Source organism: Botryllus schlosseri, chromosome 3 (assembly GCF_051294905.1).
Source record: "Botryllus schlosseri isolate E-star chromosome 3, Bs_hap1, whole genome shotgun sequence".
NCBI lineage: Eukaryota > Metazoa > Chordata > Ascidiacea > Stolidobranchia > Styelidae > Botryllus > Botryllus schlosseri.
Window position 1 is genome coordinate 37334016 of NC_137238.1, and position 16632 is coordinate 37350647.

Here is a 16632-nt window from a genome sequence, read left to right on the forward strand (position 1 = left end):
ACTCTCTTTAGACCCCTGTCCACGTTTTTCTATTAAGACTCTAAAACAGTGGTTCTCATACTTTTTTTAGGCACACCGTCCTTTATGAGAGTGAAAAATGTCGCGCCCCTATCATGATATCACTAAATATTAAAAATTGCAACCAGAATGCTAGCAATGCCAATCGATAGTTGGATGGCATGGAAGGTTGTTGCTTTTGATGAGAGAATTCTGAAATATAACAGTTGGACAAAACACAGAGCATCAAGTATAAGCTAGAGGTATATCGCGCGGGGCGCGAAAACAATTCATTAAACTGCGGCTTCACGCTCCATTCCGATGCTTTCAGCCCCCCCCCTCCAGAACCATTGCACTGCACTGAAATTTATATGCGACAGTACGAAGCTTATTGTATTGGTCGTTGCCTTCCGAGCAGCGTCCAGCTTAAATAGCCTTGATGTTGAGCGAAGCTTGCACTTTTTTGGAATTCGCCTTCCCTTTACCGAGCGTTTCGTGTTTTGGTCATAAGATACCCTTTAATTACAATCCTTAATCTCGGCGACATCCTTAGCAAAAACTAGAAGGACGGGTTTACACCTGACTCCAGTATACAAATATTTAGTGCCCTAAAACCTTCTTGAATTGCAGTTCTATGCTTTCTTTTTTTGACATGCCCGTTCATCCTTTATGGGTGATAGATATGTTGAGTCATATAGTAATCAAGGATGATGGATAAGATGAGTCATGGAGTATTCGCGAGCACTGATTGACTTGTTTCTCGAATTAGGGATTCAGAAACGTATCACGTATCAATTTGAAACACATGCCGTATAGTGCGAAATGTCACAATGGCAACAAAGAAGTTTTTAACTCAACTATATGTAAAATGAGATTTCTTGTGACTTCAATCGCTACTCATACTTTGCCACGTTGCCTTTATTTTGAATCTGGATTGCGCATGCGAGGTACGTAGGCAGCGTAATCGTGGCATATATTAATGAACAGCCTATTAAAGACAGACCACTTGAGACCAGTCTAGATGGACTACTGTAGACTTCCTATCGGTTATAGTTTAGCATTGATAGACGCAGATGGGCGAGTGCTATACATTGAAATAAACTGGAAATGCATATCATTACTACAACATACCATTATGTCGTTGTGTGAAAGTTTCCTACATTCCAGCACTTGATGCACAAGTTTGCGGGGGATTAGGCTATACGCTGAGTAATGTTGGAATTATTGCAATTTATACTTAGCTATGAGCCGTTATTTTCATGTTAATAAATTTTTGTCGACATTTAGTGTTCCCAGAGACGATATATAATGGTCTATGACCAACATAACTCAAGATATATCCTTCTCTGACGGGTACTCACCATGCATTTGACGCTATAGTCTGCAAGAATTCTCTTTCCCAGAAGCAGCCTTGGACGTCTTTAGACATAACTAATATCCATCATTTTAGCATTCATATACATAAATTCACTGTAACTATTCATACAAACAAACAACAACTATCGTGTAATATGTTTGTGTGGCATATTTAGAGATCAATCAAGCCGCAAGAAGGCTACCTTTGAGCCGCGGTTGGGAATCACTGGTATAGATTCCGGTATCGATATGTAGGCCTACATGGTACTATATAGGTTGCGTATTTTAATATATGCTACCGAGCTTTTGTCATCGACAAAAATAAATCTTGAAATACATCTTTCCATATTTCACAGAACATAAACCATGGCGGTCTCATGTAATATGGCGCGGTAATTGTATGAAAAAATGGGTTTAGCTGGAACACTCTCATCTAAATTAACACTTTTTGTTTCGTTACCATACACTACTGAACACGTTCGCCCAGTTTTGCATCAACTCGAAACGATCTGAACACTCCGTAAACCACTGTTGATCAAACGTAAAACTACCTGTGAAACAAAAGCTTATCTGAATAGATGGTCATCGCCAACATATTGGAAATTAGAGTTTACATCTGATTCTTTCTCGTTCACGCCACCGGATTCACCATACGCCGAGGCGGGTAATGCAGTCCAACTTCTAATCAATCCTCTAAGTAGAAGCGCCGATTTTAAAGTATCCAACGCCTAGTTTTGCTCTAAAACAACTAAAAATGTCAAGTAGAAATGTAAGTAGTCTAAAACATAATCTTCGAGTTGACGCAAAAACCTTTTTCGAGTGCTCCAAACAAGTATCGAAGTATAGGCTACTTCGTCATTGACTCGCTATATCTTTGATCATTATACAAAACTTCATAATCGGGCATGGGCAACGCGTTATATTTGAACTTCCATGATCGAGTAGCGTAAAAACAAGTTTTCATAAGCGACATCTTAACTGAATTAAAAGCACAGTGTTCCAGCATAGCGCGTGGATGCTCATAGGCTATGTACATTGTACAACCGATCACCTCCGAGGATGCATAATTTCATTATAGTCACATACGCTACTCACCACGTTAGTAGGATTACGTAAAAACAACGTTTGCATTAAAATACCAAATTCATAAGCGATATCTTATCAGTTTTAAAAACAGTGTGAATTCCGCGCGCGGATATTCATAGTATACACCCAACAAATGTCCTCAGCGTCGATTGGTTCTCAGTACGCGGACTGTGGAGTGTAGAACATCTGCGATGTTTCTCGGTCGTTGCGGGTATTTCCAGCACACTCGCAAGATGCTGCCGTACAACAAGGCGCCGTCCATCATTTCGATGGCCTCCGGAACGCAGATCTGTCTCTCGAACACGACGAACGCGAAGGTTTTCTTCCGACCCGTGCGGTGGTCGATCGGGATCTCGGCCGATTCCAGCGGGCCTACTTTGCTGAAGAGGTTCCACAAGCAGATCTCTGTGGTCGATCTCGAGATGTTGCCTATCCAAACGGCGCGGCTGTCTCGCTCGATGTCGACCAGGGAAGCCATGTTGTTGTTTCTTGAACGGAATAAAAACTTCACCGATCAATAGGGTTGGCAAATTTAGTATTAGATTAGGACTCCAGTATTCGAGTATCACTGATACTCAAGTCACAGCAGTATAAATGCTGTGAAAAGTTCAAATATGTACCTTTCACGCCACCACAAAGAATAGAATGCCAGTTATATATCGCATAAAAGATTATTTGGTATTTTTCGACCACACTTATTTCATTGCACTTTGTGACAATGCAGCGAGTTGATAACGGCTTCACAGATGCCATTTCTACTAACGCTGGTAGCTTTGTACTACACGTTTCATATGCTGCGATGCGAAACATCGATGTATCAAATAGTATCGCAACTACAATTCCCGTTGATAAATCAACTCGTTAAGTGCTAAGGAGCACGAAATTCCATTACTCGAAAAATCATCTCGAACTACTCGATCAGTAAAATTAATACCCGGTATTCGAATTATTGCGCGAGGCCCACCATATACCGTAGGCCCCGGTCCGCCGACATAGGAGCATGTGACATAATTGCGTGTTACATTGTCTCGTGCGACAATTTGGCACGCGACATGTCCAACGCTCGAGGATCTTTTTTCTTTGTGTCATATTCACGAATCACGTAAATGGCACTGTTCTGTACAAAATAGCGCTTTCACTTTTAATTTAATGTTAAAAAACGAGTCTAATACACCAATATGTAGATATATCCATGGTTGTAGTGGATTATATTTTTGCATGCCGCCGCAAGAATGCGCAAAAGCGGGATTGACCAAAACAGAACTCCCGGGATACATCTCCGAAAGGATTGGTATAATATAGGATTACCATACGTCCTCCTTTAGGAGATTTGTCCTCCTTTTTCGGGTTTTTGAAAATATCCTCCAAGGATGCGTAAATCCCCTCTTTTATGAGATTATGTCCTCTTTTTTGAAAAATTTTGCTAAATGTAGGGCAAATTCGACTGGGATACAGTAAATCAGCTTTGAAGTAACGCTCCGCCGGCTATTTCGGGAGCTGAGCCGGAAAGTTGACCTTTTTTTAGTCAACCACCTGATAATGAAAAAAAAAACTATTTTGGGCACTGAGCGAGAAAGGTGACCTTTCTTTTAGTCAACGGACCAAGAAGTGGGAAAAATTTTCCTATTTTATCAAGATTTTCCTCCGGTATTCTAAGATTGAAATTTCAAAAAAGTACCGCCATTTCCTGATTTCAAAATATGGTAACCTTATATAGTAGGGGGTTCTCGCACTGTGCAATAATCTTGTATACGAGTATCATACTTTGATATTTGGAAAATGGGCACTTTTTACAATTAACAGAAGTTATAAATTTTAGGCGTACTTTGAGGACGAGACTACCAATCCCCCCAAAAGGATGGCGCATGGTAACCCTAATTTAATATCCACTCATTTCTGTACTCTGTACATCCGATTATAAGCTCATGTAACGCTATCGAATCTGATATTAACCTAATAAACACAGCAGTGCTCTGCGTCTACAAACGTCTACAACGCATTGCCTCGGACTCGGCCACGTCACGAATATTGTTGGTAAGACCAAGTCGCCCCATCAGTTCACCTATAGACCACGAAACTGTGATAGTTGCTATTTACTTACCTCGGCTCGATCGGCTAGCCAGCGGTCGCAACGAGATTCACTCCGAGTGCGTACTGAAAGCCAACAAACCTCGGCGGTGAGAACGCAAACGCGTTGGTAATCAAGGGCTCCACTTTTCAAGATTACAAATGATGAGCTGAGGGACAGTTCGTCGAAAACCGCTCACTTCAGCACATAGTTGGACAACAGGAAAATTCTCAGCTTCTGAGAATCGAATTGGGCTATAGTATTCGAATTATAGCGTCACAGTTTCTTTCAATTTACATTACAACTAGGAATGTTGAGTTTGCAAAAACTTGGAAATTCAGATCGCATTCCGAATAAGAAAGAAACACAGCCACAATCGAGTTGAGTTTAAGAGACTGGCAAATGTATGTTCACCAAGCTTGGCTCGTGTAGCACTATGCAGTTGACCTTATTATTCTCAGGTAACCCAGAAATTAGATCAGAATAGAATTGGAATACTGAATTCGCAAAATAAATACAGGGGAATACATGCTCAGCTCATATCAATTTCGAGCTCATTTTATAAGCGTAAAAATTGGCAAATGTCTATTCATCAAGCTGAAGGCTGGTTTCGCACTATACAGATCTCCTGTAACATTTTCAGCGAAACAAGAAAACAGATCAGAATTAACATTTACGCAAAGAACCATTTCACAAATTAGATTATAATTTTGCTCTAATTATTTAATAGGCAATAAAATTATTGGAATTATTTAGCCAAAGCCAGATTAGAGCCTTCACTCACGCATAAAACTTACATTCATCGCAATGTATCGCCATTACTGCTTCCTCGCTATTATGCCACGCTGTTTGACAGCCGCTATTTTGTACCGGGGCCAATTACTATTCCAAATCCGTCTCTTTTTTCGTTGGCGTAAGAAAAATATGTGCTTGGCCAAGGGTTATATTTTATGAACAAGAAATATAGCTTTATTACTTCATTTCCACCGTCGAAACCTCGAATCTCCGGTTAGCCGTATTTCAGCAAGGAAAGACATTTTGCCTAAGACTACCAATAATTCTGGTACACTGTAAGCGATAATTGTGCATTTCAGCGATTTTCACTCTAACTTTAAGTTGATGATCAGGAAAACAGCACACAAGTTATTTATTGTGCTTTCGCACCCTTCAAATATCGGAAAATGAGTCCAATTCACTAATCCTTATGGAGATATATACTAGGGATGGTGTGAACGCGAGGTTCACGTTCGCGTTCTGTGTGTGAACCTCGGGAATTTAGAGGTTCGCGTTCACAACAGAACCTTGGTAGGTTCTACACTGTGAACCTTTTTCAGATATTGCAATTTTCACTTCATAATGGCATCCTTGGTTCGAATTGATTGCATTTCAACTGCGGGCCACTCTATGAATGACGCCGGCAGCATAAAAAACAAACTCAAAACGAGCATGCACCTTGACAATCTCAAAGATTTTACTTGCTTTGTTACAAAAGTTAGCTCGAAATATCCAATTTTCCGTTTGTGAATATTTAGTGACTCTCTGCTGTGAGCTTATAACCCGCAATCACACAACATCACGAGCGACATACATAACATGTAGAGAGCGAATGATGCTTGTTCAACCAGTCAATGAGATTGATATCGTTTTTTGATGTAACAAATCTAGCTAGCGTACGGGGTCAATCTTCACTTCATAGGTTTACTGTATCATTAAAACCAAACCCGTGCGATTAAGGTGTTGGCTACAGCTGTAGAACTTGGGGTATAGCCTAATATCGGTAGCAAGTGTGAAAACATGTTTTACACTCTGCCCGATATCAATGTAGCAATACTCATACACCGAATACATTGCATGCCCGGTCTGGTCAAGACCGTTTAGGTGTAAGCTTATATTCCCTGGCAACTCCTCGTCGAAATTATTGGCAGAGCGACGGATGATGTTGATTTTATGGGAGTATTATATCATTTGATTGCCTCAGTTGATACATTTAGCGACGTTTAAAACGCCAAAATGTACTTCAGCATTGTGGCATTATGTGGCCCGAGTCGTCGCTAGGTATCGTGTACATTCATATAGGCTATCACTTCATTGAAAGATAGGGTTGAAATTAGCAATATGACGTCACGTGACGTCACGATGTTCACGTTCGCGTTCACACAGAACCTTTCAAAAAGGTTCGCGTTCACACGAACCTGAACCTTTCAGAGGTTCACACCATCCCTAAATACCCTAAGTAGGGCGGTTAGTGTTAACGAGTACCATTTTTTACGAATTCTTAGCGCAGTTGACTCATTTATCCCATGAATGGGCGTGAAAGAACTACTTGATACCTGCAAGTGTCGTTCAAATGATTTGCACCCCGTGCTGTTTTGGAATTAAGATAAACACATCTATTTTACACTTATGGATTTACAGTGTATTTCTGTTAAGAGTGATCGCGCCTCATAATAATTTAAAATCGTTGTGAAATGGCCATAGGCCAAGAACACGAAATTATTTTGGATGACTGAAACTGGTATCGTTACCCTTGTGGCCACCAAAACGATATATATTTCGCCGTGGTGAAATCAGTATAAATTATGTCCATTTCTAAAAATTTTGATATCCATCTTTCAAATTTTTAGATAATCATTTTTTATCATGTTGTTTCAAAGGTAATCATGGCCAAGATACTACCGAAGCAAAATGAAAACTGTACATAAAGGTAATTCTACACGTGATAATGGCACCGAAATCGAACTGAGCAACGAGGGCGGACAAAATGCTTTACATTCGACACGGTTCTACGAATTCCTTGTGCTGTTATTCAGTTCATAGCTGTCGCAATTCTGAACTCAGTTCAGCAACATGTAATTCGAAATGTGGCACCTATCAGGTATTCATCGGAGGGGAATTACGATTGCCAATGCTTTATGTAACAAAAAAAGTCAATAATATGCGTCTAAACACATACGACGCGTCATTACGTAGAATTTGACACTCTGAGTGGGTAAAGTCGAAATCAAACTTCGGGTCACTGATTAACTTGTGTTGGACGCTTATACGATAAGACAATGTGTGTGCAATACCATTTGTTTGGCAGGTACTGGAGATGCGGGCTGATTAATGGTTCTGGATCGGATACAGGGCTATTGGTGGATTTCAAATAAGGTTGGCAGATTATAGGAGAAGGCATACTAAGGGGAAAGTAATGATAGCAATTTAGTTAAGTTGAATAGCATAATCATAATTAAATAGACCCGAATATTTTCGGCTCACACTCGTCAGCGGTAACCGTCAACTAGTGTGTTACTCTTCACGAGTGTCAAACGAAAATATTCGGGTGTATTTCAATATCAGTATATATTATATATAGGAGTTCTGTATATATCAAAGAATCTCGCTTTGAATTGAGGTCAGTTGAGCGGGAAACAAGTTCGTAAAACGTGAATCATTTTTTTTTCTGCTGAGGGTACAGTTCTTGCTGTCGAATCTCTGAGCAGTAATATAATCAGCATGGTTAATTACCGGTGGGCAAGTCTAGTATTTGAGTGATGTCTATTACGATTTCTTAGCAGTTATACAGATTCGAAACGTTCAAATATGGATCTTATTTGCGGACACAAGGAGACCGATTCCAGCTCCACATTATCCAAAATACGTAGTTTTTGACAAAAAAGAAGTCAGTGTATAATCTAAAAGAGCAGATTCATCTTAAGCTGTATGTTTGATTGGATTACTCGAATTTTCATGTCGGTGACGTCATATTTGGCGATATGCAATCTTCTTATCAATTCCCTGCTACTCGCTGACAATTACCTGTGACGAGTGTCAGCCGAACATATTCGTGTTTATTTCAATATCGATATATCATTCAATTGTGTATTGAATATTGCTCTTGAAGTGAAGGCGTAAATTTGAGGTAGGTCCGGGCCTGGTGTAACACGGGGGTATATTTCACGTGGATACACATTCTTTTCGCTATATGACTTTGTGCTCGAGAGTTCGTGTGACTAAATACATTACGGCGGCCCTATCTCATGCTCGGTATGTCAGGAACGAAGTGCGTTGCGCAATTTTAGGAGTAGTCAAACAAATTCTGTCAGCTTTGGTTCAGGATTCGCGATTTGTTTGAGACTTGTGACTCCTGGCCTGCCGTGCAAATTAACATAGAACTTGCTTGAACGAGGTTCGAATATCTTGGGTCTAGGTGCTACGCTATTTGTTGATTAGGGCATTTGGCATCAATATGATTATTGCTTTGTTAGTGAAAGTTAAATAATGATATTTTGCATTATTGATAATTTATAAATAAAATCATTACTCTGCAAGTCGACGTTGATATCCGAATTTTACCTGAATATTTGAAGATTGGACCTAGTAGTACTGTAATTAGTTGTTTGGCGTTAGCCGTCAAGACGTATCTTCACATGCTTCGGAAATCGCTAGTTCTGCTTGTAGTTCGGTAGGGATTTAGGTCGTTGCTTCCATACGTCTACTTGAGTCGCAAATCCGACTGTTTTCATCGCCTTTGAGGGTCGCCAACACAAATTGGGTCGCGGACTACTTCTCAAATTTCGTGAAGCGCACGGGCGCATGAAATCAATGTCGAGAGAAAGTAGGCAACGTAGTTGAACAAACACGCTTTTAAAACTTTGCGTCAGTACAGCGCTGTTCTCTCTAACATGGACGACAGGCATGGTTACCACAAAATAAATAATATTTTATTAAGGCAATACAAATACAACAAAAAATATCATGATCATCACTTCATTCTATTCTGAGCTAAGAGCTGCTCACGATACCTGACATCACTTTTAAGGAACTAAAGAATTGAAATTGGGTTGATCTATAAATACGGCATTTGTTGAAAAGCCGAAAGTCGTTTTCTAAGCGTCTCGGTCTTGGCAGTGTCTGGGTCATTACACGTTATGGCAATATGCCCCTTCCTATCAGCTAATTCTTCCTCCATGAAAGAAGCCGAGTAAGCTAGTGAGGTATAATGATGTTCGACACAGGAGAATAGCTTATTTTGAACAACAACAACAACAATATTTTTAAACTGAAATCAATTTCAGCATTTTAAAATGCCTTACTAAGCATTCTTCCTGAATCTCAAATCATGCCACGTGTTTGTGACTCCCGCTGTACACCAAGGTGGATGTTTGTACGCCAAGTCGTTTCGGCTCCCTCCTATCTTTTCAATGTATCTTGTATTGTTTTGATTTGATGAAAATTTTATAACATTATGATTATAATGATCCTTCATCCTCAGTCTATGATCTAAGAATGTCCTAACGCGAACAGAACAACCATGAACAAAGCGAACAACCCGGAATTCCGGAAAGTTCAAATCTTGGACGAACGGCTCCGCAAATTCGATTTGCGTCGCGTGGAAGTCCCAATCGACGGAAACTGCTTTTTCCACGCCCTCGTGAAACAGATCAAGTTAAAATGTCCTTCGAAGAGAATCGAACATTCTGAGTTGAGGAGGCAGTGCGTTGAACATCTGCGCTACAGCGACAGCATCGGATCGAAACGGGGGGAGGACTGGAGAAAGTTCCTGGAAGATGAGGAGGAAGATAGCTTTTTGAGTCGGATGGGCAAAACGGGAGAGTGGGCGGACCATCTCATGATTCAGGTGCGGATCTATAACAATGACTTTCGTGTTATAGGTAGAGCTGGGCACATTAATACGAGTAATTAGACCACGACCGATTATATGTTCGCCTATAATATCAAGTCAACAACACACTTTGAAATAAGCATCGGTATCGGCCGTTCAAGGTCAAAAAATATCGACGATTTCTGTGACGTCATAACGTGGTATTAGGGAGTCAGAGAGCTACAATTTCCGACTTACAGACTATAGGATTCTTGAGCTAGTTCTTATAGTCTATAGGCGTCCATGTACAGTGTACACTTGTATAGCCTTTCTAGCGTATTTCATATCCAAGGAATGCAATGGCTGTAGAGCTGTAATTTCATATGCTGTACAGTTTTGGATATGCACCCTAAGCTAGATGCCGTATCTTTGGTATGTCGTCTGAATAATCGGAGTTATCGGCGAAGATGCTAGTTGTCTGTTTTGAAGATATCGGCTCAAAAATCCATTATATGCCCGGCTATATCTGTGATGTCTCAAGTAGACTTGTGCAAGAAGACTTTTAAGTCCTGAAATGATACGCCCATTTTCCGCTAAGAGATATGTTATCCACGAGAATGATAGTTTACTCAAATTTGAAGCCTCAAAGTCCCGATTGCTCTCTTAAAAGCGTCCAAAAGATGTAGTATTGTAGTATGTAGTTGTGGAAATGACATTTCTGTCAAGTCGAGATAAGCCCAGCACAGCATTGTCATAAATTGCAATTAAACAGTTGTGAGCGAAATCACACCAAATTATCTACGTGACGTAAAATTGATGTTATTTTCGTTGTTGTTGCTTTGAAGGTAAATATTTGAACCGCCGAAATCATCTATAATCTTATAATAGTCATAATCAGTGATAATCGAATATTCAACGCATGATATTCGATTCAGAATACAGTACTTGATTTTGAACAGCCCGTATGGTTTTTAGAGATTCGGTCCGACCATTCTTAATTCTCCCGAATAATTTGTCGGTATGACAGCAAGATTGTATCTCAACCAGCGAAACATAATTTAGATTATATTACGGCGTATAGCGCAACGCTGGTCGGAAATATTGATCTTTTCATTACAACGTAACAAGCAAACGTGACATCAAACGAACGAGTGCCTTTACTGCCTTATGCGATCATAATTGGATCTGTATTTATTTACAAACGTCTCGTTAGCCTTTATTTACTTACCGTTGCTCATAATACGACAATATGCGTCCTGTTAATATTAACGAGCTTTGGGTCAAAGAAAAATTGCCTGGTCATTGACACACAGAGTCAGCATTTCGATGGGTACTTTCCAGGGTTTTATTGACCCGAGTCGCAATTTTTCGTTGACTCGACTGGAATCGAGTCATCTTCTTAAATATGTCATTGGGACCGCGTTAAACAGTTCATGTATCACGGCAATGCATATGTATTTTTGTATATTGTACCTATTTGTAGTGACATTTGTCATGTTGCGTTAGAACAGGGGTCTCAAACTCAAATGTGCTCGCGAGTTTTTGAAGACGCCGAGGGCCGCAGCATCAATAATAGGGGTATTCAATGTAATCCCAAGTATATGCTTTATTTGACCGGACCTTGTAGACTGGCATTCCACACACATCGCGAAAATGTGAGGTAGCCTACTTTCGTAATATTAACGCCTGGCAGTAAAAAATCACATATTTAAATATTTGAATAAGTTTGCTGTTGTACTAGGCTACTTGGCATCAGCTTGTAAAATAATTAGATAGACACAATGCAGGGGGAAAATGCATCAGGACATCGTAAAAGCTGTCACGTTACAATTTTGCAGATAGCGGATAACAGGTAGAACATCTGATATCAGAGCATTTGAACAGTGTGACCCAACCCTGGCTTCGGACATAGGATACTCCTTATAAGTAGGCCATTGATCATGTCATTACCAAAGTCAAATTAAATCAGCGTTAGATTTATACCTTCGAATATGGGAACAGAGAAATAGCCTATTAACAACACAAATATAAACTTATTGTGTCATAGAAAAAAAAAGTCCAATCGCCGAACAATCCATTGGAGTTACAGTTGTCGAGCGTACCACTTTGTTACCCGCCACGTTTAATTGGTGATAATAACATGGATAGAGACACCCAAGATGCCAATTGTTGCCATACCGACCAGCTCAGATAGCGAAATCGGCTATACCCTACGCAACGCCCGCTCGCCACGACCTTTTGATACTAGCCTCACAACAGACTGATAGTTTGTTGAGTCCATATTTAATATGCATGCGGCCCGCTGCCCGCGTGTTTGAGACCCCTGCGTTAGAATAGCCTATGCCTCTTGCAATTACGAAAGTAGCCTCTTCCGATTGAAGTACGCTCAATATAAGCGACCCAATAACCAATTCTACCTTTTTGAAACTACTCCATTGAGCTGGTTTCAGACCTCCGCCTTCAACTTCCAATTAAAGTAGTTTTAACATGAATTGAATATTGCTATTTGTAGGCCTACTTGTAATTAAGTAGAAATTCACAACGTTGTTTCCATAGAACTATACTTGAGTAGAAACGCTGACAGCTTTTGATATATTTCGACGTGTGGTTTTCAAGTCAGGGCTAACCGCTGCCAGTCTGGACATGTTTACCGACAGATTGCTTTTCAAACAATTGCAACCTCTATGCCAGTGAGAGTACTCTACTCATACTAGTACACGCTTGACATTACCGGACCTTTTTTGCTATCTTCTGTTGCGTTAAATTGTGTTCATGTGTCTTATTTACATGTTTTCAGGGGTTCCCAATTTTTTTTCATCCGTATTCCAAATGTCTGAGTGATAATGCGATTCATGACTCACCACAACACAATTTCTATGAAAGAATAACTTGAAAACAAACGAAATGGTTTCTAGCAATCAATTTGTAAGGTCGAAAAAAGTCAAAATTTTGTGAAAATTGTAGTGTTAGGTCAAAAATTGTCAAAATTGTTTCCAAATGCATTTGCATTATTTGCAAACTGCATATCGTTGGTGCCGCAGAGGTTGCACTTTTGGTGAAATTATCATTTGACATTTTACACGTTGCTGGCCACTTTATGGGCCTGCTGTTGTAGATGGCCCGTTGTTTACTCATTGTGAATCATAGACAATCGACTGAAACAAATACGTTGACATGGCTTGATGATCAACACACATAAAAACGAGTGAAATTTGCAGTAGGTCCAACGTTTTTGCAAGCTCACCTCGATATGTCTAATCTGAATCCGAAACTTCAATGCGCCGTGGACGTTGGTTCTAATAGCACAGTGATTCTCAACGCTTAGGTGGATCGTGAGCTGTTAACAAAACTCAGATTTGAGATATTTGTCTAAAAAAAGCAAATTAGACTTGTGGGTATGAAGCATCAGGTTTATTACTATCACTCCAGCGGTATACTCTGAACTTCAATGCTACCGGCAAACAGCTGCTGCTGTTGAACGATTTTCTTTATTATTGCCAAGCTACTTTGTAAGGTCAGTGGTCAGACAGTTCCTACCAGAAGCGCAGAAAAGTACTACAACTCAATATGTGCAAAGATGCCTAATTTAAATATACTCGAGGGCAAAATTATGTCAAATTTGGGTTTTTTGAACGACTAAAATTGTCAAAATTTTCATTTTTTAGTGCACAATCTTCCGTTATTTAGGTCAAAAAATAATCGCACTAGTAATGAAATACACGACCCGGAAATCGTCCGTCGAAGTCTAAAATCGTCATTGCTCCTGATAATCGGAGCGTCGAAATAGGCCATTGTTGTATTTATGGTATTGCGGTAAATATTTTGTTTTTCAAAACAGCACATAATATCTACTGTACAACAAAACAGTAGAATCTGTGCAAATATGGTTATGTGGCCTACACTGGGACAGGAAAAATTTCAGCTTACACGATTTAGGTTAGAATTAGAATTACAGTTCAACAGGTTTTTTTCCAAACCAGATTAGAATTAGAATTACTGAATTTGCGAGAACTTGTACATTGAATCAAGTTCACTTCACATTAAATCATAGTTAATTATCATAAGAATGAGAATAGCAAACGTATGTACAGCAAGCTTGGCACGTATCACACAATACAGTTCTTCTGTAGCGTTTTCTGGAAACCATAAATTAGATTTGAATTGGAATGAGAACATATAGAAAGATTTCACAAAGTATCTTATAATCAGATTATCGGAATTTCGCTCTAATCACTCTCACTAAACAACTATGTCTGCTGTGACCAATTGAAGTTGTATCTGTGGCCTAGTACTTTTGCCATAGACCGTAGTTTGTTACTAGACTGAATAAAATAATTCTACTAGCCGTTTAGAATCTTTATCGTCTTTTCACTAAGGTAAGAGTCTAAAAGACCTTCGTTTACAGGCGGCCGCTAACGTGCTCAAGTGCAAGATCACGATCATAACCACCGCGGGCGAGGAATCCGACTGCGTCGTCACCATACACCCCAAGTATCCGAACCCAGACGCGGACTTGGTCATCGGTCACGTTGCTGAGAAGCATTATTTCAGCGCGGAAACCGACGTCATGAGCAATGACGTCGTCCTGCCAGCAGGTAAAAATTCTAGCTGCTCCCTATAGGGCGCAATGATTTGAGTCGGGTTTAGTGAGAGATTATATTTCAAGTGTTGCAACAGCACGATACTTTTCCACTAATACTTAATTTATCATCGAGAATTATAGTTTATATGCTATTTTCCACTGTGGAAGGCTGTGAACCTCAATTGTCCGTACCGCAACATAAGAAACATCCAGTACGAAGTTAAGCGCGGTTGTTAAAATGACATTGTTAACCGGAAGATTCAAACTCGGTTCGAAAAATAATCACTCAGGCGGACTCTGACTGCTAAGTAATTCTAGTTTTCTACTCAGAGAGAAAGACTGGTAATCTAATACTAGTCTCATTTTTGAAATGTTTCTTTGCTTTAATTTTAATTCTAATCTTATATATTGATATCCATAAAACGCTTCTAGAGAACTGTATATATAATGCGCAACATGCCAAGCTTGCGCTACAGGAATTTGCCATTCTAGTGCTATAGTGATAATGAAATCTGATTTTATACGAACTGAACTTGGTTTAATGTCGCGATTTTGTGGACTCAGTAATTCTTATTCTAATTCTAATTCTAATATATTTTGAGAAAGAAAGGAGTAACCATAATTTTAATTTCAGTCTAATCTGGAAAAGAACTGTGTATCTATAATTCAGTTTGGAATTTGGAATTAGACTAGAATTAGAAATAAACACAGTTCTTTTCCACTTTTGATCAGAATTAGAATTATAGCAACACATTTATTCCCGAATTAGTAATTCGGGAATAAATTTGTAGCTATAATTTTAATTCTAGTCTAATTCGGGAGTAAATATGTAGCTATAATTCTAATTCTAGTCTAATTCGGGAGTAAATATGTAGCTATAATTCTAATTCTAGTCTAATTCGGGAGTAAATATGTAGCTATAATTCTAATTCCAATCAAATGCGGAAAAGAACTGTGTATCTATGATTCTAATTCTAGTCTAATTCGGGAAGTAATGTGTAGCTATAATTCGAATTCCAATCAAATGCGGAAAAGAACTGTGTATCTATGATTCTAATTCTAGTCTAATTCGGGAATAAATGTGTAGCTATAATTCTAATTCCAATTAAATGCCCAAAAGAACTGTGTATCTATGATTCTAATTCTTGTCTAATTCGGGAATAAATGTGTAGCTATAACTCTAATTCCAATTAAATGCGGAAAAGAACTGTGTATCTATGATTCTCATTCTAAAATAATTTGAGAAACAAAGGAGTAACCATAATTTTAATTTCAGTCTAACCTCGAAAACTGTGTAACTCTAATTTAAATTCTAGCCTAATTCGGAAATAAATGTGTACCTATAATTCTAATTCCTTTCTAATTTTAAAAAAATGTATAGCTATAATTCTGATGCTATAAGTCTAATTCAGAAATAAATGAGCAGCTATATTTCTAATTCCAGTCTAATTCGGAAAAGAACTGTGTGTATCTATAATTACATTTCTCATAAGATTCGAAAATAAATGTGTAGCTATAATTATATTTCTTGTCTATTTCGGAAATAAATGTAGTCATAATTGAAATTCTAGCCTAATTTGGAAATAGCTCAAAGTTGTCTAGTTGTCCAAATCCACACGCACATATACTCAAGCTTGCCACTGACCGGAGGATATACGCCACAGGGACCGAAGTCCACTCTACCGAAGAGGCGAAAAATTCTCCCATCGGGGCGCTTCCACCGCGCAACGTTCCGCCCGTGCCGTTGAGATCGGCGCTGAAGAAAGGCCGCAAGACCACCGTGCCACATCTCCATCCGCAATTCGAGCATCGGAACTCGATAGAAGTTAAGAGTGCGAGCTTCAAACTTCGAAAATACAGCGATGGGGAAGGTAAGTGCGTCTTTCAGGGGTGTATAGTAACAACGTGTATTAACTTTTTCGCTTATATCAGTAGTATGGTTTACCGAGGACGCCCAAC

The 16632-nt window shown here is 39.3% G+C and overlaps 2 protein-coding genes across 2 annotated transcripts in view; one reads left to right on the plus strand and one right to left on the minus strand.

Annotated features, from left to right (window-relative positions):
- Window positions 1-2252: 2252 nt before the first annotated feature.
- Window positions 2253-4668, minus strand: LOC145436478 (putative RNA-binding protein RbpE). Its single transcript, XM_080313836.1, has 2 exons — window positions 4541-4668; window positions 2253-2927 (listed from the first exon to the last, which is right to left on the minus strand). The coding sequence occupies exon 2, from the start codon at window positions 2915-2917 to the stop codon at window positions 2579-2581; it is 339 nt and encodes a 112-aa protein (XP_080169962.1). The 5' UTR covers window positions 2918-2927; window positions 4541-4668; the 3' UTR covers window positions 2253-2578.
- A 5063-nt stretch (window positions 4669-9731) lies between these two features.
- LOC145435172 (chitin synthase chs-2-like) overlaps window positions 9732-16632 on the plus strand; it is a 56150-nt gene continuing 49249 nt past the window's right edge. Inside the window, exons 1-3 of the mRNA XM_080312472.1 lie at window positions 9732-10127; window positions 14497-14686; window positions 16338-16544. Of these exons, the coding sequence (XP_080168598.1) occupies window positions 9801-10127; window positions 14497-14686; window positions 16338-16544 (724 nt within the window). The 5' untranslated portion in view covers window positions 9732-9800. The remainder of the gene's footprint in view (window positions 10128-14496; window positions 14687-16337; window positions 16545-16632) is intronic.